Consider the following 26799-nt stretch of genomic DNA (forward strand, 5'->3'; position numbering starts at 1 on the left):
CGAATTAACTGATAATAACTGGATTTGTGATTTTGCGTTTAAATTGGACATCGTGACACACTTAAATACTTTCAACACCGTGTTACATGGGAAAAATTTATACGCCCATGATATGGTAAAAAGTTTGAATGGATTTAAATTAAACCTCCAGTTGTTCCTGCGACATTTATTAATTAACAAGGTAGGCCACTTTCCAACCATGAAGTTGCTGAAGATTCCAGAAAATAAATTTGAAAAATGTTGTGAAATTATCAACGCTTTAAATGACGACTTTTCACGAAGATTTCCGAAAAATTGAGACAAGTTTGGCAATAGTGCGCGACCCATTTTCAATAGAAATTGATAGTGCACCGAGTGAACTACAGCTTCAGATTATAGATCTGCAGTGTGATACCGATTTAAGGGAAGTGGGGAAATCTGTAAATTTTACAATACTCTTAATTCGGACAAATTCGACGAACTTATAAAGATTTTGCCCGAAAAATGTTGGTTATTTTTGGTTCAACCTATATATGTGAACAAACATTTTCCATAATGAATCTAAATAAAAATTCTTTACGATCAAGCATCACCGATGAACATTTACAAGCAGTTTTAAGAATCTCAACTACAAAATTAACACCCGAATTTTAAAAAAATGGTAAAAGATGTAAAACAGTTCCATTCATCTCATTAAATTCTTGGTTGTTAGAGAATAATTTTTTGTTATATTTCTTCTTCATGATAACAAATAATATATATCTAAAAATAGTATTTTACGTGCGGCCCACCTTCTTTTTGAATTCCTAATGTGGCCCTTCAGCCAAAACGTTTGCCCAGGCCTGATTTAGATTAACACAATTTTCATTTTTCTTACTTGCTTTAGAAGCAGGCTATTTCTAAATGACTAATAAGTTATTTTGATTTGCCTGAAAGTCTTGTTAATATGTTCTAATTTATACTCCGGCACGACCACCAGGTCAGTGGAGTTTACAATAAATTATCAATACAAACATTAGTCTTGTTTTAGCAGTCACAGACTTTCAGTGATACTGCTACACCTGCAGTATCAATGAAATTGCGTAATCCATTGTATGAACATATCTACAACTGACTATGGTTTCCCCTGTTCTATAGATTTGTAAATAAATAAACAAACAAATTCAGGAGGATGAAAATTTTAAAAAATGAATAATAACTTTAGGAAATTCTACAGTGGGAACTTTAATTCTTTTCCTTTCCTTAAAAAAATATAATATAAAATGAAAATGCTTAAACAGAAACTAACTTCAAATAAACATAAGAAAGAATCTGTCTGTATCGTAAATTTTATTGATCTCTCTCTCTCTCTCTCTCTCTCTCTCTCTCTCTCCAACCAGGAGCGTCCAAACCTCTTTATGTCGTGAGCTACTACCAGTCTTAAAACCTTTCTTCGGGATACATAATTTTATTAAAATATACAGATCTTATGGATATAATTCATGCCCTCTCGTAGGCGAATTCGGCCTTTCCTGGGGTTCATCAGTCGCCTGCAGCTACGTTTTGGGCATTACAGCTCCAGAGAATTGGTAGATCAACCCGTATATCCCTTGGAGATACCCAAGGCCCTTTGGAGGGGTACTCATAATTTTTACGTCAAACCAAATATGTAGAGGATGTTTCGGTATAATTAAAAATTCTGATTTTTAATTATACAGTGGAGTTTACAATAAATTCTGATTTTTAATTATACACGAATGCATCTAACTTGAGTTTCACTGTAATTCGCAACTGCTCTAGAAATAAAACATTGTTTTACCATTTTCTTAGGTTCGATTAATTAAATAAAAACTAGGAAAATAACTACAGAACACTTTTTAATACTTTTATTTTGTTGTCTATTACAGGAGCAACGCCACCGGCGCCACCTGATATTCAAGCGCCACCTATAAGACAAGAGCAAGATATGGTTGACACCGGAGAATGGCCACGCGATAGCTGCAACAGATGGTCAACAATGGTAGATTTGGATGCTCAAGGACCAAGCCCGTATTCTGGCTGTGGTAAGTACTCATGAATTTGTTTAAAGCAATTTGAACTATAAACCATAATAAAAACCTATCACATTCCACCATAAAATCGTTTCTGTGATGAGCCAACTTATTAGTAAGCTACTCTTTACATACTAAAATGTTCAGTCCAATCAGGCTTCAGAATGATACGCAAGCATCTCCACATTCATCTGGATGTAATCTGTGCCTCGCCCAATTTTCAGAAAATATGTAACATCTTTTCAAAACAATGGGTCGCCGAATCCTAAATCCAAAGGTTCGCAGCTCAAGCTGGTTAACTAAATCCCAAAGACAATGCCATCAAACCTGGCATCGGAACTTCTGATGCCAAACTGGACTGCTCATAAGTGCATGCTTAAAGAGTTGAACGAGCACAATTTTCATAAGGTATTACAAATCACCAAACCCTATATGTCACTAAAAAATGCCGAACGTTGTTTAGAGTGAGGTAATGCCCATAATTTTCAGACGGAAATAATGGGGAGCAATCTTATGGAGTGTCATTTTCTACATAGTGCATAGTATTAGGGTTAGACGCCGCCTGTGGTTTCCCACATCTGGGCCATATGTACACTGTGAAGAAATACAGAACTACTGTAAATGCCAGAAAAGTGTTCTATTTTGAATACGTAGTATTTTGTTGGGTTCTGTTGGGTGGCCTGGCATTTGGCCGCAGGACCCCTGATGGGACCCCACGTTGCCCGCACATCGCTAGGAGATAGCCAGGCTGCCCAAAGTGTGTGGGCTTTACAGTAAAGAAACCGGGGGATCAAGTAGAAGTATGGAGGATGAAAAAGAATGCATCCCCCAGGTACACTGGAATGCATCCATCAGGCACAAATAGGAGATGGAAGTGGGAGAAAAGTTGCCATGCAAGGGAACAAAAGCGCGATTGCCATTTGCACAATCTTCTTACTCCTCTCATTCAGGTCCGGTCGTGATGTCAATTTCAGTGATGTCTAGTTTGGTAGTTAAAGTTCTATCCGGTGATCTGTGTCAATAAGGATATAAATAGGAATGCAGCTGCGGCTGTCATATACTGGATCTTCTCAGATTTGGTGGTGTAGTCTCATTTGCTGGTAGGCCTCTGCATTGATTCTCAAAATATAGGTGGTTGTCCTATCTTGGTTTAGATGATGATCCAGATAGTGACTATATCCACGGTAGGGTCTTCCGTCGTGCGAATAAATCCTGTGCATGGTGCGTAAAGGCGACATAGTCTTCTTCTCTTTCAAGGATGTGCTGTTCTTGGTTTTTAGGAAGGTAATGTATCCTAGTCAGGAGGAGACATCTCAAGTCTTCATATATTTCGCACTCGTACATCATGTGGACCCAACTTTCGAGGGAGCCACAAAGGCATTGTGGGTTTTCGGTGATCCCGAGTGCAGTGAGCTTTCCTCTGATAGATCTATGGCCAGTTAACAAAAAGGTGACGTATAGGCCAGGGGAGAACCATGTGGGAGAATTCGCGTATGCTATTGCTATTGTAGGTATGAATTTTCTGGTGACTTCTTTTGTAGAGTGTGTCCACCTAGCCTGCCAGACCTGCTGCAAGTATGCAGTGAAGAGCTTCTTCTCGGCCTTGATTTTATTTGAGGGATCGGTGGTAAAATCCAGACAGGAGATGGCTTTACCTTTGGAAAGCATATGAAGCAAACCACATTTGACTATTTCTAGGTCTAGAGGTAGCACGCTGGCCAGCACTTACAAGGCATGGATGCTGACAGTGTGCAGGCCTGGGTGATGGTGAGCAGGATGATGCGCTGAATGGAGTTGGGATTTAGCTTCTGCGGCAAGGGTAAGGACTAAGTCGTCTGCATATGCTTGAGACTGGACATTCTGCAGGTCTATGTTCAGAAACTCATCAAGTACGATGTTCCATAGTAGGGGGCCCAGTACAGAGCCCTGGGGACGTCCTCTGTAGATTTGGCGCGTAACTTTGCTATACGGTGTCCTGACGGTTATGCTTCCCCTGTGATAGATAATTTTATTTTTTATGCATACAGTGCAGGTCTTACGGCTAAATTTCAGTTTAGTGAATGTCCAGAGCACGCCACCAACAAATACATTATAGCCACAGCAGCTTATGTGCCATTAACCCCACCCCCCATAATATGCATCGTCCCAACAATTTAATTCATCATGGTGCAGGGCTGTTTATCGTGCTTCGCACCGGGATCACATGGCCGAAACCTTCAACAATCCTGTCGTATATTGATACATTTTGGACAACTACTTGGAACCTAAATTCAGAAAAGTATAAAATAAAATAAATTTTCTGTTTACACTCCGAGACAACCACATGGTCAGAGGAGCTCACAAGATACAGAGAATACGAGAAACAGCACCATATTTAGCAATCACAAGCTTGAACCGTGACTGCTAAATATGGTGAAACTCGGCTATCAACCCTTTCATGTTTTTAATGTTTGGTCCCATAAAGCCCGAAACGTAGGCAACTTATTTTCGAGGAAAACGAGGTTCGACAAATGCTCCAACCGTGTTGATCTGAATTCCCCAAATGCACTAAAGGAACGAAAAGAAACCCATCACGGAGAACTCATTTATAGCCCACCTCGACTGATGCAATGGCGACTGCACCGAAAAAGGAATTATACCAAACTCAGCTGATCGCTACCGAGAATTGATAAAGTCTTCAATGATGGAGCCACGCTGGTTGTATGCGGAATTCAAACAATCTGGGAAGTAACTCTTATTATCTGGTGCAGCTAGTTCCTGGACTTAAATAGCAGATGATTCTGGTATTCCTAGTTTGCAGTTCATTTCTATGAGAGTGGTCTATAATAATGGGTGCAGCCAGCTCTTTGATTATGTCGTGGGAAGGTCCTGATGCTCCTGGTTAGCATTTATTTTCATGAGATCGCTCAGTGACATCTGCCTATGTAATCACTAATAATAACCTGGATATGAATTTTACAGTAATTATGAGAATTTTATTATCACTGATGAAGCTGTGGAAATTGAAATTCATTATAGCCTGAACGTGGGCTTTTATATAAGGTGCAGATGCCACTTTTTGTTGGTGGTGCCTACACATAATAAATAGACAGTACTATAAAATAATGATAATAAAAAGTGGCGCTAAAGTGGGATGATTAACACGTTAATTTTTTTTAATAAAATTTCCATTTTATTCAGAATTATTGGTGTCCGTATGATTTTAAGAAAATAGGGTTTAATTTTCTAAACAACTTGCAGATGCAGTAAACAATCCAATATTTTCCCATCCTCGTGAAGTATAATTATTTTTATTTTCAGAATCGGACCGAGAAAGCGCAAGCAGTAGTATGAGTACCGTAAATGAACGAACAGACATAAGTGCCCTCTACATGCAATCTAACAGAATCATTCCAAAACAAGGTAGGTTATTTGGACTTCTCCACGCATTTAAAACAATAACATTTCTGCCATATCAAAGTACAAATCTTATCTCTCTCAGATTTTCAAAACGTTTATACTTTGTATGATGATGAAGTCTGAAGAAAGAGACGTACCGAATGAAATCATCTATGCTTAAATCTCCGTTTCAGATATTATAATAGCAGACGTCTTCCAAATACGATGTAAGGATGCGTCAAATTAACATTTGAAATAAATGTTCCTTAACGCATCCTTTCGTCGTATTTTCGGAATGGCTAAATTTATTCTAGCCAATCCGAAAGAATGCTATAATAAAATTAGCCATTATATTACTATAGCCATATACGAGAACAGGCTTTTGTTGCACAGGCAAAAAAAGGAAAAAAAAAAAAAAGTAGATAAGAAAATACAAATTATGCACTTCCCTCCGCATGTAACTATCCATTTGACCTTTGAATTTCTTCAAACTGTCAGCCTCAACTTCCTGTGGAGGCAACCTGTTAAAGTAGTCCACAACTCGCTAGCTAAAAGAAAACTTCTTACAATCTAATCTAAACCTCTTCCCCTGTAATTTGAATTTATGACCCCTCGCTCTGGAATTCTTTATAACAGTGAAAATTCCGCCTTCATTCATTTTACTAACTCCTCCCAGGGCCTTATAAATCTCAATAAGGTCCCCTCTAAGGTGCCTGGTTGCCAAACTCCAATGTGATTTTGGCCATAAGCACTAGTATGAGGCGCTACAAGTTTTCCCCGGTAAGAATTTTTGACCCAGTTCGCCCCTGATTGTGAGTTCACAGGGATATAAAAATGTTCTCCTACCGCATCGCTGCAATCTCCTTCAACCTGAAAAGCAGACACCACACGAACTTAAATTTTCTGTTTATATTCCGGGAGGAACACCTAAGTTCAGAGGAGCTCGCAAGATAGCATACAAGAACATATTTTGAGTTCCTTGGGCTTGGGCCACGGTCACTAAAACGCGCGTATTTCTATACCCTCTCGCTTGATCATTCAGCTATACGGCGACCTCCTTGCTCCAAATCCTCATGTGATTTAGCCATACTAGTTAAACTAATTTCCACAGATAAGATATGATTTTCACAGTCTCCATTGCTGTACCATATACAGTATATCTTTGTAATGGCATTTTGACAAAGTGGTTGGGAGATCGAACATGCCAGTAACTTCTCAATGATTTTGCTTTTCAAAGCGCGTTTATTCGGAATTCAGATTATTAGTGTTCATAGTTCTCATTTATGAGTTATGACTTATTATTGTAGCAGGTGTCAATGTTGGAAAACTTGCAGTGTGTGAATTGCTCATTCACTGAAAATTCTGACACATCAATATTCCACAGCAATAAATATCATAATACGTTACTTGTCAGTAACAGAAGTCGGAAAACTTTTCGTAAGCAACGGCCGCACCGTTGAGGGGTGACCATATAAGTTTTACAGTTAACAGAATGCAACAAAAATTGATCAAATATATTATGGTTCCGTTCCTCTTTCATTAAACTTTAATTATTAAGAATAATTCTACAATTTTTTTTCGAAATAAAAATTAAAAACAACTAGCAGCTGCTAAACAACAAAATAGCAACTGACTGTAATATGAATTTGGTTGTAAAAACATTTCAAATTCAGTATTTTAATCTCTAATTACACAACGACAAAAAAAAAAAAAAAAAAAAAATACAACATAACCTCAGAAATCTAGTATTCAAAAATCTGGCGTTTTTTGAATACTGGATTTCTGAGGTTCTGCTGTATTTTTTTTAACTCTGAAAGTAGTCGACAGTATAAGGAACAGAGAGAAACAAGATAGCTAGACTTAAAAACAAGAGCGCCGCATGTGGCCTACTTATGCATTACGTTCCATTAATTCCCAAACACCAATTTCCTTCTGTTTTACATATTTCCTGGACTGCATATCATCGTTGTTACTGTGTACCTGCGACGTATAAAATCATTCATTTTGCGAATATTAAATAATAGTTTGTAGTACAGGTAATTAATAGTAGTCTGCATTTAGTTTTTAAGGTGATTCAATTACTGAAATCATGAGGGAGCATTAGGACCATTATTTCTTAAGCAAGTTTTTTTTTTTTTTGGTAGTTGTTGGCGCATAGGCTTCTGTGGCCATAATGCACCTTCCAAGGTTTTTGCAGTACTTTGATCCAAGCCCGAGGCGGGAATCGAACCCGCGACCTTTGGGTTGCCAGGCAGGCACTTTACCCACCCGGCTAGCCCGGTCGGCTCTTAAGCAAGTACGTTACACACTGGACCACCGAGCAATGCGGGCTAACAGTTTGACTGGCGACTATCGTTCTGTGGAGATTACAGGAATCTTATCTACTATATTACTTATCTACTATATTACTATCTACTATATAGTCGGCATGTGCAAACTATTATTTATCCATTCCTGATAGTATCTCTGTGTTCCTTCACCCTATCGTTAATGCGACGATGTGTCTCGCCAACCTACCATGCCTCACGATTTTGATCGTTCGGCCGTTGGGGTACATTGTGTAAAGAAGACCACCGGGTCCACTCTTAGGATGTGCTAACTATTGACAGTGTGCATAGGTGTCATGACCATAAGTGGTTCATAAGTCTTCATAGCAATATAACGGGTTATGAACCGCGATCGGGGATGACACATGCATGTTTCCATTAAATCTGTAGTTCTTTAGACTATTTAGATTGTTTTAACCTTTTGTTTTATCGCTTTTTTTATTTAATGTTATTTTAACTATACAGTTATATTAAGAGTATGAACCAGAGCTATAATGCTCAATAGGTTCTACGTTGATATCAATATTTGTAAAAGAATAAGAGGAATTTATTTCAATATGATACGTAGAACACTTCCGTATGATACTCTCCAGAAATGAAAACGAAACGAAATTAAAACGAAACATTCAATTTCCAGTCCGTTATTGCTGGATGGTTTAGATTTTAGTGGGTTGATGTGCATCAGCTTCGCTTTGCTGTTCCTTTTGGCAGTGAGTAGATTATGGAAATTGAATATAGGATTATATTTAAGAAACCCCTATATATTAACAATTTTAAAACCTTAATATCGTGTCATAAATTTAGTTTTATATAATGTATTAATTGGATTAATTTGATGTGAGCGTCGGGCCGAAGAATTTCCGATAAAAAGGTATGAGTTAATCTCTATATTTTACAAATAGTATTAAAGTAGGAAGGATTGAGCTTTATTGCTCTTATATATTTTGAAATCTAAAGTGGTACGGTGTATTCGAATATTGATACAACATAAAAACAAAATAAAACACAGTAAAACCAAACTAAATTTATATTAAGTTCTGCAGTAAATTCCCGTTAACGCTTTCGAGAGGGCTAACTCCAAAGAGCACTATGATGGCGAATGCATTATATGTAGAATCTCCTTTATAGGGGGTATGTTTCATGTTTTTTTTTTTTGTTTTTTTCTATATATGTTTTTTTTCTAAAAACTGTTAATGAAACAATAATTAAAAGTCAAAAACCTGCACACAAGAGTGTTATGTGTGTTTAATGGCGCACAAGCTGCTGTGGCTATAGTGCGCCTATTCACAGGAATGTTAAAAAATAATTATTATGAAGCCAGTTCAATTTAATTTCAGCTCAAACTAATCATATTTGTTCATAAATTCCAATTTGTTTCAAAAAACAGAAAAGTTCATTAATATTTGCCTCTACTCCAATGATATGATTTAACATCATAGGTTCTCGGATGTTAGCCAGTGAGTGAAATATTAAAGTTCGACGTTGTTGATAGTGTGGACAGTCAATTAAAATATGTTTGACTGTTAGATGTTCTGAACAGTGTGGACAAAAAGTGAAAAGTGTATTCGTGTCTAGCGGCACCGGGGGTTTCCCCCAACTCCGCGTTGCTTTCATTGTAGGTGTAACAGTTCACTGTAAAGGCCAGAGATTTAAAAGTGTATGGATTTTGTAAGTGTAGTGTTGTGTATCGTTGTTCTTCTGGCCATTTAGCCGCTAGACTCCTGCTGGGGCCCAACGTTGTCCACACTTAGCCTCGTGAAGGCAGACCAGGTACCCAGTAGTTGATATTTTACTCTGGCAGGCCCTGCCACCTAGTTTCCTGAGATTTCAGTGGCTAGGGCCTACACACTGGACACTGAGGAGGATCATCGCCTGTGGGTAGATGAAGGTGAGTCAGATGAGTATGGCCTATTCTAATCCGTGCGAGTACCACTTCTTCTCGCCGAACTGTATGAATGCTTGAATGCCAAAATTTTGGGTCTTGCTTCAATTGGAAAAGTTTATTACTTGTTTGGTTATGCCAGAGCTTTGTCCACTGTGCATGGTATGCTGCTCGAATTATGATATTACAAGAGTTTTATACGGGATTGCTACAGACGTTAAAAAATCCATGTTATTTCATGGGACCAAAAGAAAAGAGCAGTAGAAGCAAAAGCGTTATAACTGTAGTTTACTGTATATTAACTATCAGATGATAATTTTTACCTGTTCCCCGAGTACACACAAAGGAATGATGTGAAATAGTACTCTATCAATGTATTATGAGCGGCAGACAAATTTTCTGCTTATACTCCAGGATGGCCACAATAGAGTCAGAGGAGTTTATGGAAATAAATATGGGCGGCAGCTTCTCTCCGCCCCCTTAAAACCGTTGTATTCAAGATTACTAAAGGATAACAGTAGAATCCAATTTACGTCAGAAACGCCACGCCATCTAGTGTTCGCTTTATTGCACAGTATTCAAGAGAACTTAAGTGGAAAACAGGGGTATCTTCTGACAACTACGAACGCGTGTTATTTGAATTAATGATCTTCTGTTCGTGCCAGGAGGAGTCCGTATAAGCGATGATTCATCAGAAGCTGTCAAGAAAATCACAGTCTGTCATCCGTAGTGACGATGACGGTGAATCCCTACCTGGTAGAAAGCGTAATTGACCCCTTCATGACCGTCAAATTGAAGTAAGCCAATTATCTGCAGACAGCGGAGTTTGCTGCGTAGCGATTAGAGATACGAATAACAGGGGATGGAAACCCACAGTGGCATTTTTTCTTATTTATTTTATGAATAGAGTATGCAACAGTTGTGGTATTCCAACTAGATACACGTTTACCTGTTTAGATCCCCCCCCTTCACCACGATAAAGAATTTTCTTCCATTCAGTCATTCTAACTTATGCTTAAGCATTAGGTATGATTTTACTATCAGGTTTTTTTTCTATCTCGATATAAAAAAACCTATCAGTCGTATTAAGTGTGAACCATTATCCTTTGGAAACAGCGAATTAAAAAGAATTAAATAGACAAATATGTACAATGTCTCCAAAAATCGGTACTTATTTTGGGGGGAAAAAACCTCTTATCAATCAGGATTGATTAGTTAGGCTGCAATTTTTTTTTTTTTTTTTTTTTTTTTGTGGCTAAAGAGCCAGGTTGCTGACTGAACATAGAACCGAAGTACATGCTATCCCATTCTCCAAGCAAAAAGGGAAAATGAATTTAAACCCTATTAATATAACTGAATTCATAAAATTAATGAATAGGGTTTCAAGTAGCTTGTGACTCCTGCTTTAAGGTCTGCCAACATTTTTATGCTACACACGTAAACCTTTTTCATCTAGAAGTCCCAAAGCCAAAATTCGCAACGGTTTAAATCTGATCAAGGTAGCCACGCTATATGGAAGTTAAGTTATAACCTTCTCATCTGAAGAGGGATCGTAGAACATTCATAACAGGGAGACAAGGTAGAAGAGCACCATCATAAATGAAAACTGTCATCAACGCCGTGGTATGGTTAGAATGATGATGGTTATCAAAAGCTTTGAATATCGTTTATCATACATAGATCGTGTTACTGGTCAATTTGAAAGAATGGACGTAAACCAATTAAACGCCAGCCGCGAATCGACTCCACACAGAAAGCTTAATGGACTCTGAGTTTTATAAGTTCCTCGTTGTTAATATTAGTATCAGTCACACAGTGTAAGGAAGCCATCGGCTTCTACTGCATTGTCCAAAAAGTAAAATAATAATAAATGAAATCAAATAACGAAATAAAAACGAATAACAAAAATTAAATATACATAAAAATAAACAACCTACATGTTTCCTTCTTCATGTAGGTAACCGATGAATTTCCCCAGGGCTCTCGACTTCAACTACCTCTGCAGGGTAACTAATTCTAGTAATTAACAACACGCTGGCTAAAAGAAAACTTCCTATAATCCAGTCTTAATCTCTTTCCCTGTAATTTTATTTTATGGCCTCTAGTTCTGAATCATTTATAACAGTGAATATTTCGTTTCATTCATTTTGCTATCCCTTCTCAGAGACATATAGCCCTCAATCAAGTCTCCTCTAAGGTGGCTGGTTGCCAAGCTCTCTAGCCAAACATTCGAAGCCTTTCCTCATAAGGATGCCTTTTTGCAGATTTCAAGCGCATTTCTCATCTTTTATCCTTTCAAATAATTCGATGTCTTTTTTTTTAGGTGTGGTTTCTTATTTTATTACATCATTCCAAGTGTGGTCTTATATTTGCCTTATATGGTGGGATTATAACCCCCACGGTTACATCTTGATTTTGCGCATAACGTACGGATACTAGATGAAAAAAAAAAAAAGTAAACAATATGAAATTAATGAATTTATTTATTATGCACTAAAGGTAAATGCACGTAATACCCTTCTCGGAGAGTTGCTAGAGGCTTACAACGGAGTTATATAAAAGATAGAAAACATAACATAATATAATGCAACATTAAGAACATAATGTAATGTAACACAACATTCAGAAAGTAAAATCTGCATTGACTTTAAACTCTTATTGTGATCAGCACAGTAAACAAAGATGTATATTTATTTGCAGAACCTACAGTTCTTCCATATGTGAAAAAAGTAGGAAGAAGAGGACGCCCCCCCAAAAAAGATGGCAAGTCAAGAAATAAACAAGGTAATTAAATAAGGATTCTGATTTCTATCAGTCGGTAACATTTTGTATCATAATAAAAAAATAATTATTATGCGTTTAACAAGCATAATAATTATTTTTTAATTAAAATATTTCTGGCATAATACAAAAAAATTACAAAAGAAGAATATAATGTGAAATGAATATTTAATCTTTCATCCTAATTTTTTGTGACATATACACTATTTTATTCTGTTTTATTATTATTATTATTATTATTATGTTCCTTTTTGTTGCTTTGCTTTTATGTATTACTCCGTTTACGTATTAATATCCAAAAGGTAATCAGTCATCATACTGATTTTCCACCTTCCCTCATATCTCCTCTCCATTTTATTCACATCTTGATGAAACCGTTCCCCCTCGTTTTAAGTTCACATTACAACATAAACCTTTGAATTTACTGAGCATGCTGCTGGAAATGTGCTGATAATTTTGAGTCTTTGTTCGTTTAAAAAGGATACAACATTGAAAAAGTTGAAAAAAGGAGCCTTATGGATTGCCTTAAAAGGCAAACCATGCTTCTTTTTCAAACAGCCTTCATTGTTCTTTCCATCTGTTTATCGGAAGTAACTTCCTTATCTTCGGATCGCATTCCTTCTTTAGGTTTTGCTTCTGAAAGAGCAGAAATTTTCAACGTAGGTACTTCATCTACGTCTAACGTTTTATGAACTGTTTACCAAGCTCATTTTCATGGGAAGTGGAAGTAACAGGACGTTTCCCGATTAATCAAACTCTCCCGTCAACTGTTCTTGAAAAATCAGTGGATTAACCAGTGGTTTTAAACATTTAAAGCACCATGAAATATAACCGAATTTCGCTGACAATGACTGACTAATGTATCAGTAAACATCACGTTTCGTGAAAAATCTGCACAACAAATAAAATAATTTAAGACAATAAAACCATCGCAGGCCTGCTGCGTATAACTTAAAATAATTCTGGCATTCTGGGCCATCTGAAATTAGCCCAGGTTAATTTTTTTAAACTGTATCACAAATCATTATTGCAAAAGTAATTTAATTGTTTTTTGTGTTCAAGCTTTGATATCAAAATACCAACAGAGCAACGCTCCGTACAAAAACAATAGCATCTTGTAAGTCGCCTCTCGGTAAAAGAAAGCTTGTTCCCCCTCCATTTTCCCCTCAACCTACACACATACCAAGACATGTGTGGTAAGTGAACCATATAAAACTTTTTTATGCGCCTTTCACAGAAGCCTTTGACTGAAATAGTTTCTTCGGATAATTGTACGTTTTACCCTGAACTACCGAGGCGCATCTTACAAAGAAAGGTGAGCCGGACAGCGAAACCAGACAAAATTGATTTCTATGTTAATCGCAAAGCAGGTGTCAGTAATTGATGGTTGTCAACCAGCCAACTCTTCGGGCTAAGAGCAAAAAATCCACTGCTCACCGTTCGACCCCCTTCCCTTCCTTGCTTCTTGCCTTGCTAAGGCCGAGAAAAAAAAAAATCTAATCGAAACGGTGAATGAATTTTTAACTAACTCATCGATTAACTACAACTAATAAATAATAATGGATTCAGTTATTGAAATATTTATGCTGTCAGAAGGATTGACACGCTTCTCTGGGCAATTTTTCCGCCATTCCCCCTCCTCCCCAATCTACCACTAGGTGTCTCTCTTCTGCCCCAACATAATGCGTAGGTTGCAGTAATTAACCGTTGTATTGCAAAGAATGAATTAATGCATCTTAATACACTTTGAGATAAAAATTTCATTCGGAAAATCTCCAATATAATTGTCCTATCAGCAAGCAAATAATTGTTTTTTTTTTTTATTTTCAGCAAAGGGAACTGGAAAATTATGGGAGTTCATCCGAGATCTTCTCTTGAATCCTGCTACTAATCCCAGTTTAATTCGTTGGGAGCGAAGGGAAGATGGTATCTTCAAATTCGTACAGTCCGACAAAGTTGCTCGGATGTGGGGAGACAGGAAGCAGAATCCAAGAATGACTTACGAAAAACTTAGTCGGGCGATGAGGTAAGTGTGGAACTACCGAGGTGTTATAAATTTAAGGAATGGTACACTAAAGTTGTGGGGAAAGTCAGAGCAACATGGTAGTTATAGAAAGGAACTGTTTATTTACATATCTTTGCTAATAATTACATTGCTTAAATTATCCCCAACTATCAGCATAACGTATTTTCAAGCACGTATGAAATGCTCTTTTATATACCAGAGGTGAGATGCTGAGAACGTTTTAAGCTTGAGGACAGCATGAACAGAAACATTGTTAACGGGATCTGAACCACCACTTGAAATTATCAATCAATGGAAAGGGGAGAATATCAAAGAATATTTTTTGGAAACAATGTTAATGAGAAATATGGAGTTAATGCTTTGCATTACTTTGTAAATGTCTGATTCTAGCCTCGAAGATGTCACTCTATCAATATCTCGTAGATCGGTATCAGTAATTGTGCTTCTCTTCAAATCTTTGTGGAGAACCAATGTTTTAATGTGGAGAAGGCCTTTTAAAAAATATATGTTACTGCAAAAAAAAAAAAAAAAAAAATAGCAATCGTTTGCGTATGGCGAAGAAGGGATTGAAAACGACCCTTAGCCAGGCCCGTCTTTATAGAATTCAACAGAGGTAGATCAGAGAATTTGCTTTTCAGTTGATAATCACACTGAAATTCGAGAACTTCCATTTGAATTTTTTTCAAGTTCGAAAAAATTTTGAAATCGTAACTGAAATTCAGCATGAAAAACGTGGATAATTTAGGAAATTTTTCGACGTCCAAGTTTTCCTCTGATTTCTCCTTGCACATTTCTCTCACACACATAGAAAGTGGAATGAGTAGGACTTTTCTTCAGATTTTGCACCCAAAACAATAGTTTTATCTCTTAAAATTACATTTTGAGAACAGAAACTGCCTGTTAACAAATTATACATACATACAGCCTCAGCATTCATGTCTCGAAAGAAGTAGTCTACCGGCAAGCGATTTTGAAACTTTTGGCACTCGCTCTCCATTTTCCTTTTTTCCATCCTGGAACTTCGCATGATTGAATGTTATCGTAACTAGTTGTAAATAAGAGATACGACGCAAAAAAATTGCTAATATAGGGGAAAGAGATATCCTTACTGGCTCCATTTGAAACCACCACATAAAATGACTGAATTTCAAATGGCAGTTTTGTCAAATTTCCCCCAAAGTCAACGCCAATACTAACAGGAAGATAGACTATAGACCAGGCAAGAGAAAGAAACATCAGCTAAATGACCTGTCGCAACAAATGAATTTCCTAAGAGAAAACAGGGCGAATTGCTGAATATATCATAATCACCAGGAATATTCGTATTAATGAACTGAGTTCGGATTAATGAAATGAGCTGAAGTACAAATTTCTCTCAACTAAAATATACAATACATAACATAAAAAGCCACTGTGTTAAAATATCAAATTAAACAACAAGAGCGATAGCATATTTGGCTGAACATGAACAGCACGCACAGCACAACACTGAATATTTCGTAATTGCTTTTTTTTGTAGTAATTTGATGATAAATGAAACTGTTAAATCAGGGTAATTAGTACCACCTTACAACCAGGAGTGGGTGATTCCAATATATTGAAAGCTAGAACATTTTTTAATCGTCCAATACAAAATTGTGCAGAAGGATATCATAATGTAAGACATTTAAGAGTTATTATAACGCTTCATTAAATGTTATTATAAGTATTACAAACAATGTTTCATTGATAATACTGCTGCTGCTAATGGGTTTTAGGACCATTAGCCACTAATGCCATATTGCTCCGTATATACTGTCTGTAAATGGCGTGTGGTCTGTGGTCGATTTTCTGCTTGTGGACGAAAAACCATGCTATCCTCGCTTGAGACCGACTAACTCAGCCACGCTGTGATAAAGGCCTACAAAAATTCCTCTCGTTATCGACAGAACTCGAGCTCAGGTCTTTCCACCCGGTGTGGGGAGGACGGCAAGTCTACCAACTGTGCTACCCACGAGGGCATTGATAATACGATAGTTTTTGTGATTTCATTATATTGTCTAGGTCTTAACTAGAAACAGGAATGTCTCGAAAAAAAAGAAAACTGCCATGTTAAGATCACCCGAGAACATACTCATCTGTCCATGTGTATTATGTCCATAAACTGCTTCTGTTCTCTAGTTGATTTGCCGTTTTACTGGACGGAAAAAAACCCAACCTTGCTATCCACTCGTGACCGACTAATTCAAGCACGGAGTAAAAAGAAGCCCAAAAAGCCCGGGTTTGAATACCGTCAGAGATTCAAACTTTAACCATTTCCACCCAGTGTGGGGAGGCCAGTAGTTATAACCACTTGCCACCTGCTCAAACATAATGTCTCGGAACAGCGCTACCCTTGGGAGAATTGCCATTGGTGACTCACCTTTGAGTTTATTGTCTGTTTATATGTTCGGCGACACAAAGTGTCACATATAAACCGAACTGTCGCAAGCTGAAGGTGACAGATTACTGTGCACAGGGTGTAGGGAATGCGACGATCTTAAGTGAAAATTTGGCTTACTATTGATCGAGATTAAGACTCTGAAACAGCGAGTGGCTGCCCTGTTACTTAGTTAACGGACGCTCTCTAGAATTATCGGGCATCAGCAATGGATTACCAAATGGAGAGTGCTTTGGTTCCAAGTGAGGCAATGTTAGTGGCAGATTCCATTTGTTAGGAAAACTGGGAATATACACTCAATGATCACTGAATTATGACACTCCTTCCGTAATGAACTATGTCATATAGCTCGCAGTATAAAAAGCCGAACAGCTTCTTACGCTAGGGCAGTGGTACTGTTCATCTCGTCGTGCAATTCAAAGTGATAAATAGCAGCAATAGGATGTAGTGGAGATATCATGGAGTTTCAAAAAGTCATGATTGTGGGAGCGCGTGCGTCGGGCACTTCCATACCGGAAACGACATATCTTATCGGTTGCTCACGGCCCACTATTGTTAAGGTGTATAAAGAATGGTATCGAACCGGTCAAATTACTATCCGCTGACATAACTGTAGAGGATTACGCACGATGGATGTTCGTAGTGAGCGAAGGATGCAGTGTATTCTTCGGGCTCAACGGCAGATCACTGTGCGACAGTTGACATCGCAGTACAATATGGGGAATGCAAGAACAATGTCCCAAATGACGATGCGCCGCACACCAGACGATCCAACAGACAACCTCTCCTCACCGCTGATCATCGTCAACGGCGAATGTTGTGGTGTCAACAACAGTGGAGGAGTGGAATGGAGTATGCTGGTCGGATGAGTACAAATACCTAGTGCAACACGCCGAACGGACACCTTCGTGTGTGGCGATAGAAACACGAGTCCATGGACCCATCGTATATGGCGCTCATCGACCAGGTAGGTGGTGGTTGCTTAATATAGGGGTATGTTTTGCTGGCAAGAACTAGGACCCTTGATGCGTATGGACCAACATTTCAGTGGTGAGGTCTACAGGCAGCTCTTAGGAGACCATGTACACCCTACCATGTTGCATTTATTTCCCGGACAAAAACGGGATCCTCCAAGACGATAATGCGCAGTGTCATGGGGCCCGCACCACTCGGGGCTTGCACGAGATAGGAGAACATAGTGAAGATATCACCCATCAATTGAACACCTGTGGGATGTTTTGGTACGAGAAATGAAGAAATGACACAACCGTCATATATTGCAACAAAGTGGAAAGACTTGCAGGCAGTAAGGTTACAGATTCTACACACTTATTCACACATATACGAATCAATGCCTAGGCGAACAGCGGTGTTATCTGTGAGAATAGTGGCCCAACCACGGTATTAGGTAGGTAGTCACAATTCAGTGTTCACTCAGTGAACACTGAATTGTGTGTATTCTGCAATCGAGAAAGATAGAACAGAACCAAGGTGTGTTATGTCTGTCGAATGCTAAAATTTATGATGTTTTTTATTAACCAGATTTCAGTTCTTAAGGGAACTGAAGGTCGCATAATTATACTTGTGGGAACCAACGACAAAACAAAACTGAATCCCGTGGTAATTTAATCAAGAAATATAAAGTCATGTGGAAAATATGTAGCGAGATAGGTCAAAATGTTACTGTCGGCCATTCTTTCCAGCTATGTAGGAGGGGGCTATATGATGAAAACATCGTGATTTAATTCGAAACTTGAGGGACTCTAGAAAAGCTTTTCTCACCTTTGCCTGTCCTAGTTAATAGAATGGATTTATTTTATAAGGATGGAATTCACTTGAATAGGAGATGTACAAAGGTCTTTACGCCTCTCCGTTTCCCTGAACCCTTAAAATCTCCACTGAGGAGATTTTAAGGGTTCAGGGAAACTGCTTTTGTGGGTGTGAGGAAATCTCTGGTAAGACTCCGATTAAGATTACTGACCCAAGTTATATTTGTATCCTCCTCGAGAGTACTTATGGGATACTTCGTAATTCTATATATATATATATATATATATATATATATATATATATATATATATATATATATATATATTTAAAGACCCAATGGATTATACCCAACAATCTCCAACAGTTACTTGCCACATAGAAAGACTAGGATAAAAAAAAATGGGAAAAACGAACCGGGCCTCATCCATGAAGAGAACACTTCTTGATCTTTATTGAGGTCAATGGAATGCAAATCACTGATCAACGGATATAAAACTGTCTTGACGAAGGCGATTTTCCATAGCCTGAGGTGATATGCCTCTTCCTGTGGTAAAAGCTCGCCGGCTGTGATTTATCATTCATTCAAATAGCAGTCGTTCCTTGGTGAAGATTGCGGTCGAAGCTCTTGAATCAACGACAAAGATTTAGGAAATTTGAAATAGTTATGAAAAGGTATGATTATTTTAGTTGTTACAGCTGCTGGGGTGAGAGATTCGAAAATCTTGTGGGAGAATTTGTAGTGGCGCATCTGCCTTGATTTCGCTTTCTTCATACTGTTCCCATGTCTACTGGCGACATTTCGCAACACATCCCGTTGTGTTTTACTAGTTTCCAGCCTACTGATGAATCATCAAGCCGTAGATTCTGGTATATCACGTTGAAGAGGCATACACTGGTGTTCAAAGAAAGTGCAGCACCCCTTAAAATTGTAATCGTTCTATAGACATAATACACTTAATGTAATGAGCGCACGCTTGGCGGCCGTTAATATCAATATTTTAATAATTTTATACTATATACACTGGTGTTCAAAGAAAGTGCATCACCCCTTAAAATTGTAATTGTCGTCGGACTAACGTACGTATATGGCAATATTTCTTACAGATTACATCAGATAAGATTGATATGCGTGGGTGATGACGTAAAATTGCATCAGCTGTTGCTGTCAGCTATATAAGCACGCTTTGCAAGAGTTGCAGTCATTCCTTGCTTGTGTCAGGATGGCGAGTTACATGCAGTTGACGCCACGAAGAAAGAGTGCTATTGCTGCTTTACGTGAGAAAGGATGTTCTTCCCGTCATATTGCTTATAGAGTGTCTTGTAATCAGTCGACAGTGAGTAGATTTCTTTCCAAACTCAAGAATACTGGTTCTGCTGATAGGAAAAAAGGAGCGGACGCGGCAAACGAGTCTCTACGCCAAAACAGGACCGCGTTTTGATGCGCTTATGCCTTAAAAACAGTAAAGCTTCTTTGTACGAGCTGAAAAGAGAACGGGAAGAATATACAGGAGTGGTAGGAAGTGCAGTAACAGTCAGAAGATGCCTCTTCAAAAACGGACTTGTAGCCCGTCGTCCTAAGAAGAAGCCCCTCCTCACACAAAAAATTAAAAAGGTTAATTTGGTGTAAGGAGCATGTCAATGGATCCCCTAGCAGTGGAAGTCAGTTATTTTCTCGGATGAGAAGAAATTCAACCTACATGGCTTCTGATGGGAGACAAACGATTCACCGTAGACGTGGTGAATAATACCATCCAGGCTGTATGTTGCCTACAGTGAAATTCCCTACCAGCCAAATGATATGGGGGTGCATTTCGTATCACCTGCAGCTTATAAAAGGTTCCGTAAATGCAATGGATACCTGGCTATATTGGAAGGCAAATTGTTGCCAACCATTTCAACCTGCTGAGTACCTGCATCTTTCAGGATGACTCTGCTACTTGTCATCGGGGAGCCGAAAAGTGTAAGTAGGCACTTCTGTTGTTACTTTAGCTTCATTTCTGCATTAGAGGTTCGACAGTAATGTGTTTACATTTGTTCGAGGTGAAAAAATGGTTGGAAGAACGGTACATTACAACTGTTAGCTGGCCAGGAAACAGCCCGGACCTGAATCCTATAGAGAATTGTTGATATCGTGTGCAATCTGCAGTTGCCAGAAAGAAACCAAAGACCCTTCGTGAACTTCAGGAAGCCATAATTCGTGTTTGGAACCATGAACTATCAGTTGATTATGCACAGAAATTGATCTTGTCAATGCCTCGACGGTGTGCTTCTGTCATCAGGACCAGAGACGGTTCGACTAAATATTAGTTTGCACTGGTGAACTTTTCATTTTGTTTTCCATTTAAAATGATAAACTGAAGCAAATTGAGGGCTTCTGATAACATTTCAGCCATAATTGTCGTGTTTACAAAAAAACGACATAAAGGTTGCAAATGCTCATTTTGGAATATTTTGAGAGCACCTGTCAAATATTACTTAGCTTTGCCTTAACTATTAATAAATATCTTTTGTTTATATTTCTATTTGTGATGCTAGTCATTAATGTAACATACCATCGCGAAAAAGGGTTAGAAATGTGAAATTCCTAGGTGATGCGCTTTCTTTGAACACCAGCGTACTTCAGCAATACGCCTTTATTAATGGATCATTTCCAAGTTAATCCAGACGATAGGGCCTGGAAAAAGCATATTTTCTTTACAACGGTCAAGTGGATGATACTCATCCATACTAGTTTGCATGTCGTTACTGTATAGTGTACGTCTTAAGCAACTGCTAACCCTAACTGGTTGAATTTAAGAGATGGTTAAGATGTACACAGAAAGCATACATATGACGAAAAAACAAAATTGTACCACTGTTAACATACTAGTTAAAGCGAAATGTGTTGAAATATTCCTCAGTTTTCTATATATTTTTTTTAATTAATCTATGCCAGTGACATATTCACTAAATTTACTAAAACTTCGAAAAGATTTCACAAAGTGGTCTTCTGAGCACTTTGTGAAAAATAAAAAAATAAAAGATTGCAGTATTTATAGAATTTTTAATCTCATTTAAACCGATATAAAAAAAAAAGTTGTGAAACCACCGAATTAATTTTTACTTTATCCTTTTTCTCGCAGATATTATTACAAGAGCCAAGTTCTTTTACCTGTATTTGGCAGAAGACTGGTGTACAAGTTTGGGCCGAATGCAACTGGCTGGAGACCAATCCTTCATCCCCCGCCAATGTAAACGTGGCCAGATTATCTCATCGCTTTCTCTTCCCTTGTTTTATTGAGTGATTTTATAAACCTACAAGTCATCTTTAAGACACTAGTTACCGACATTCTAAAGTATGCTAATGTTCATCTGTCGTAATTGCGCTTTGAAAAGAAGGGTAGGGAAAAAAAAAAAAAGAAAAAGCCACGTCACGTGACGTGCCATGAACATCTTTGTTTATAGTATAGCCGCATGCTTCCATTCGTTTCACTTTTCATAGACGTATTAACTCCGTCGTAATGCTACGTGAGTGCGTGCGAAAATCATGTGACTGCTACAATACTGTGTTACGTCCATTTCCATTCTTAGCTCTGATTGTTTTCCCCCTCCCCTGTACATTATTCAATGACGTAATGGACATGTCACGGCGACAGGCACAGCGATAGATGAAATTATTACAAATGAATGTGTGTGAGAGTTTCTGTACAGTTTTATTAACCGAAAGGCAGTAATATAATGTACTATTTTCAAGTAGCCAGATTTTAAAAAAGTGAAACAGTAACAAAACCCCAAAATATAGTCTATCGATACATAAAAGACGAAAGACATTTTCAGCAACTGTTAAAGTAAGGCTTTGCTGAGTTCATTTACTCGCACATATATCGAATAATGAATGCTATGTACAATGTTAAAAATTTCGTGAGGGAAAGTAGAGTTTAAAAATGAAAATAAAAAAGGATATAACTTTATGTTAAATATTTCTAATATGAATTTGACCCTACCATGACCTTTAAGAATTCGATAAGGTTGGAAGGGAAGAACTCCGCTAGCGAACAGACGTGATTAATACGTAAAGTTCCTTTCAGTATTAATTACAGTCTAGTCAATCCCAATATCGAACTTTTTTCGCTGTATTTCAATCAAAAACACGTTTCAGTTTAACAGTGGCAAATCCATTATGTGCAGCCAGATTTGTCACCGCGTTAGAATTTGAAGAGTTTGGGGAAGGAGGGTCCTGATAGCATGATTTAATTTGGCTATTAAAGAGCAGGGAAATCCATCCCTTCTGGAGTTTCAACTAAAGTTAAAAATACGAAATTAGGCATCAGCGCCTTGTTTTGTTGAGATCAATGCTGCGCTCAACAAAAAATTAACAAGAGTTAGACGTAAGCGTTTCACTGAAGTTATACTGTGCCCACAATAGAGCCTTAAATAACAAATTATTTTTCATTTATTAGTCACAGGTGGATTTATTACTTCCATCATATGAACAGAATTTAGTAATCGCAGAAGTATCTCTTGTCGTTTCAGCAATATAGCTCCTCTATATCTCTGACAAAGCAAACACGCACACTACACGAAATATATGTCCCTTGAACCAAAAAAAACCGCTTTCAGTCCTTTAGTTACTATTCCGTCCATAGATTTCTGTGATCTCACTAGATCCCGTAGTTTTGTCGGTCATAATTCTAATTTCCGATGGGATTTATTAAATCAATACTGGAAACAACTGCTCTCCAAATTCCGCCCCTCATCAGACATCTAAAAAATCTTTCGATTTCAATTTCAGCAGTAATCAACACAAACCCGACTCAGAGTTATCAAAGAAGAGTTGCAAGTTCAGTATTTAGCCATATTACTGCCTTTTGATGATGGTGACTTTTGTAAATATATTAAACACAATACTCAATATTGTTATTATTATTTTTATTTTTTTTTATCTCTTCGGCTTTATGCTTTCCAAAGGTTTACAGCATTCCTATAATCAGACACATTAGATTTGTAAACCTTCTGGAATTATTGGTGTTCACAAAATATTGATAAATAGTAGCACAAAGTTGAAATAGTGTTACGGATAAGCATTACAAAGGATATCGAGGTAAGGATGTACCTCTGAAATTGAAATACGAAGTTTTAATCGAAAAAGAATAGCAAGAATTTTTAGAGAAAAATTTACATATTGAAAAAAAAAAAATAAATAATAATAAACACGACAACTTTGGTATTCTCGTGTACTGCTTAATCCGAATTTGTAACAATGCATGCGTGACAGTGTAAATGTTACTACGTATGAATTGTTTCGCGAAGATATATTGTTGTTCACTTTTAAATGTTGATTTATTCGTACAAAATGTATATTTTTAATAGATTAAAGTCAGATTATATTAATGTAATTATATAAAGCAGCGGTGTTATCCGCTAAAATTATATTTCCAAGACTTGTATACTTTTTTGTGACTGTTTTTAGAGAGATTTTCTATGTGAAATATTAGAGTTATATAATAAATATACGACAACCAAGTGGGATTCAACATTATTGCTTGTAAAAAAATGTATGGATCCAGAGATTTTTATATTTTAGAAGAGCAATTTATATAATAAATATCTGTTATATTTTATAATTACTGGAAATTTGAGAGTGACAAAAAATTACTATGCAAACTTTTAGAATGCATGGCAGGTGGTTGTCATCGACACACTCTAAAATGTCCAGTGAATTTTCTTGTATTTTTATATTATGTTTTGTACATAAACTTGAACATTCCAAATGTATGGTACTTCATGGTGTATACGCATTAACATTATACAAATAAAGAGTTCGTATATATTTGTATACTTCAGTGTAATTTCATTATAAAACAAAAAATATTCAACTATCTTTTTTCTATATGAAAATCTCTCTCCCTCTCTCTTTCTCTCTCTCACGCACACACACCAGCAGAGAAATAGGACTATTCGTGGATAGACTGCATCCTACATAACTGAAATACATAAGGGTCACCTTTACTTATACCTTCCAGCAGAGTACTCGCTAATTCAATTTGTAAAATGAAGGAAAATACATTTTAGTAACTTCTATGACGATTAATAAGTCCACAAAATATTGAAAGCGAACTTCGTGATGATATCTCTCGTGGACAATGAGATTGCATAGCGAAAGGCAAAATGTACAAATCTTGTTTCTTCATCAGTGCCACGGCTGATATAAATATAAACTTGTAATTGCACTATTGATATTTATAATGTAAATACAAAATGGGCGGCCGTTCAATTTCTGTGAAAGCTATTTCTTTATTTACACGTTATGGCAATGCGTTAAGAGCAAACAGCAAGATGATAGGTTGATGGCAGAATGCCAACCTGTGAATGGCTCGATAATTCTAGTATAGTAAAAAAAAAAAAAAAAACACATTGGAGATATTTGTATAAAAATTTCTTAGAAAAATGGAATTATCAAGGGAAATGCATCTTTTAAGACATTAAAAAAAGTAATAAATTAAAGTATACCTAGTTTCGGCAGACTTTTTGCACACATTCTGCAAAGGCCTTCTCTAGAGTTAATTTCATAGCTTTTGTAAGGACAGGTTGTTTGCATGAGCGTTAAAAATCGAAGAAAATCCCATAACTGCAGCTAGAGAATCAACTAAATCAGCTTCGATCGCATTTCGCTGAATAAACCGGATTTTAAATTGCATCAAAATGCAGTGTTTAGTAATCATCATGGATTTTAAGTCTTCATCAAAATGCAGTGACCAACATTTCAAATTTGAGAACCACCGATCTAAAACAGTGATTTTCAGATCTGGACGTAGCAGTAGTGGCATGTGATGTAAGAAAAGAAAGCAAGTGTATGAGCTTATGCAGCATCAGCCAAAAAAAAAAAAAAAAAAAAAAATCACACCATTCCCTCCAAATGCCTGTCCAGTTCCTCATTAAATTTATTCAACCTATCAACTTCCACAACGACAGATGGAAGTTTGTTCCAGCAATTAACCACCCGCTGGCTAAAGGAAAATTTCCGCACATCTATTCTACATCTGTCTTTTCTTAATTTGAATTTATGCCCCCTTAGGTTCGTAATCAGAACAAGTGGAAGGATGCCATCAGAAGGATGCCCTCAACCCATTCAAGGCCTTATACACCTCAATCAGATCACCGCGCAGGTGCCTAGTCTCCAGCCACTGCAATTTACAGAACTTAAGCCTCTCTTGGTAAGAGGATCCCTTCATTCCCCTCACCAATCTTGTTGCCCTTCTCTGTACACGCTCAAGCAAATCTACATCCTTCCTAAAATCAGGCCTCCAGACCTGTACGCAGTACACAAGGCGCGGCCTGACCATTGCCTTATACAGAGGGACAATCTCCTCCTCCTCCCTGCTAGCAAAATTTCTATATATCATTGACAAAACCCCATGACCTGCCCTGGCAGCCTGTCTGCATTGCTCAGAAAACTTCATATCTGACTGCACAATTACTCCCAGCTCTTTTTCATTTTCTACCACCTTAACTGTAGTACCACACAGTTGGTACGTTTCTCTGGTAATACTTCTACCCATTTGCAGTACTTTGCATTTGTCAAGGTTAAACTTCAGTTGCCACATCTTAGCCCATCTGCCCAAAATTTCTAGATCCTGTTGCAGTAGCACACTGCCATTACTGTCATTAACAACCCTGCCAACCGTTGTATAATCTGCAAACTTCGACACTAAGCCTGATATACCTTCATCAGTCATTGATAAATATACAAAACAACAGTGGTCCCAACACCGAACCCTGTGGGACTCCACTAAGCCACTAATAACATTAGTCCACGAAGAGCAGCACCCATTAATTACCACCCTCTGTCTTCTCCCACTCAACCATCATTTTATCCATTGTAGCAACTTACCCTTAATACCATTCTGCTCCAATTGGTACAATAGTCTTCCATACGCAACAGCGTCAAAAGCTTTCCTGAAATCTAAATATATGATATCAAAATTATTTTTTGCATCCAGTTCTTTTGTAACGAAGTGTTGGCCTTAGCCTCGTGGTAACGTTCTGAAGTAGCAGATTACAGCCAGTAACGCGTTTAGATGAGTTGTGGAATTCTGGGAGAACTCAACTTAAAAAGTTTGCGTATTTGGTTGTATATTTCAACTTTTTGTGGCTCCCAAATATTAGGAGCCCTAAGCGTAAGCCTACACTTCTTCACAAATGTGGAGTACGAACTTTCAGCTAACCAT

At 37.5% G+C, this 26799-nt stretch overlaps 1 protein-coding gene across 2 annotated transcripts in view; it reads left to right on the forward strand.

Moving 5' to 3' along the window:
* LOC150077520 (ETS homologous factor-like) overlaps positions 1-22533 on the forward strand; it is a 280365-nt gene extending 257832 nt beyond the window's left edge. For both annotated transcript variants that reach the window (XM_090386799.1, XM_090386800.1), the window contains exons 5-9: positions 1866-2021; positions 5310-5411; positions 12297-12380; positions 14208-14403; positions 21715-22533. In XM_090386799.1, the coding sequence (XP_090242925.1) occupies positions 1866-2021; positions 5310-5411; positions 12297-12380; positions 14208-14403; positions 21715-21826 (650 nt within the window). In that variant the 3' untranslated portion in view covers positions 21827-22533. The remainder of the gene's footprint in view (positions 1-1865; positions 2022-5309; positions 5412-12296; positions 12381-14207; positions 14404-21714) is intronic.
* Positions 22534-26799: the final 4266 nt, after the last annotated feature.

The sequence above is a fragment of the Mastigoproctus giganteus genome, chromosome 12, assembly GCF_048544385.1.
Source record: "Mastigoproctus giganteus isolate SK-2022 chromosome 12, ASM4854438v1, whole genome shotgun sequence".
Lineage (NCBI taxonomy): Eukaryota > Metazoa > Arthropoda > Arachnida > Uropygi > Thelyphonidae > Mastigoproctus > Mastigoproctus giganteus.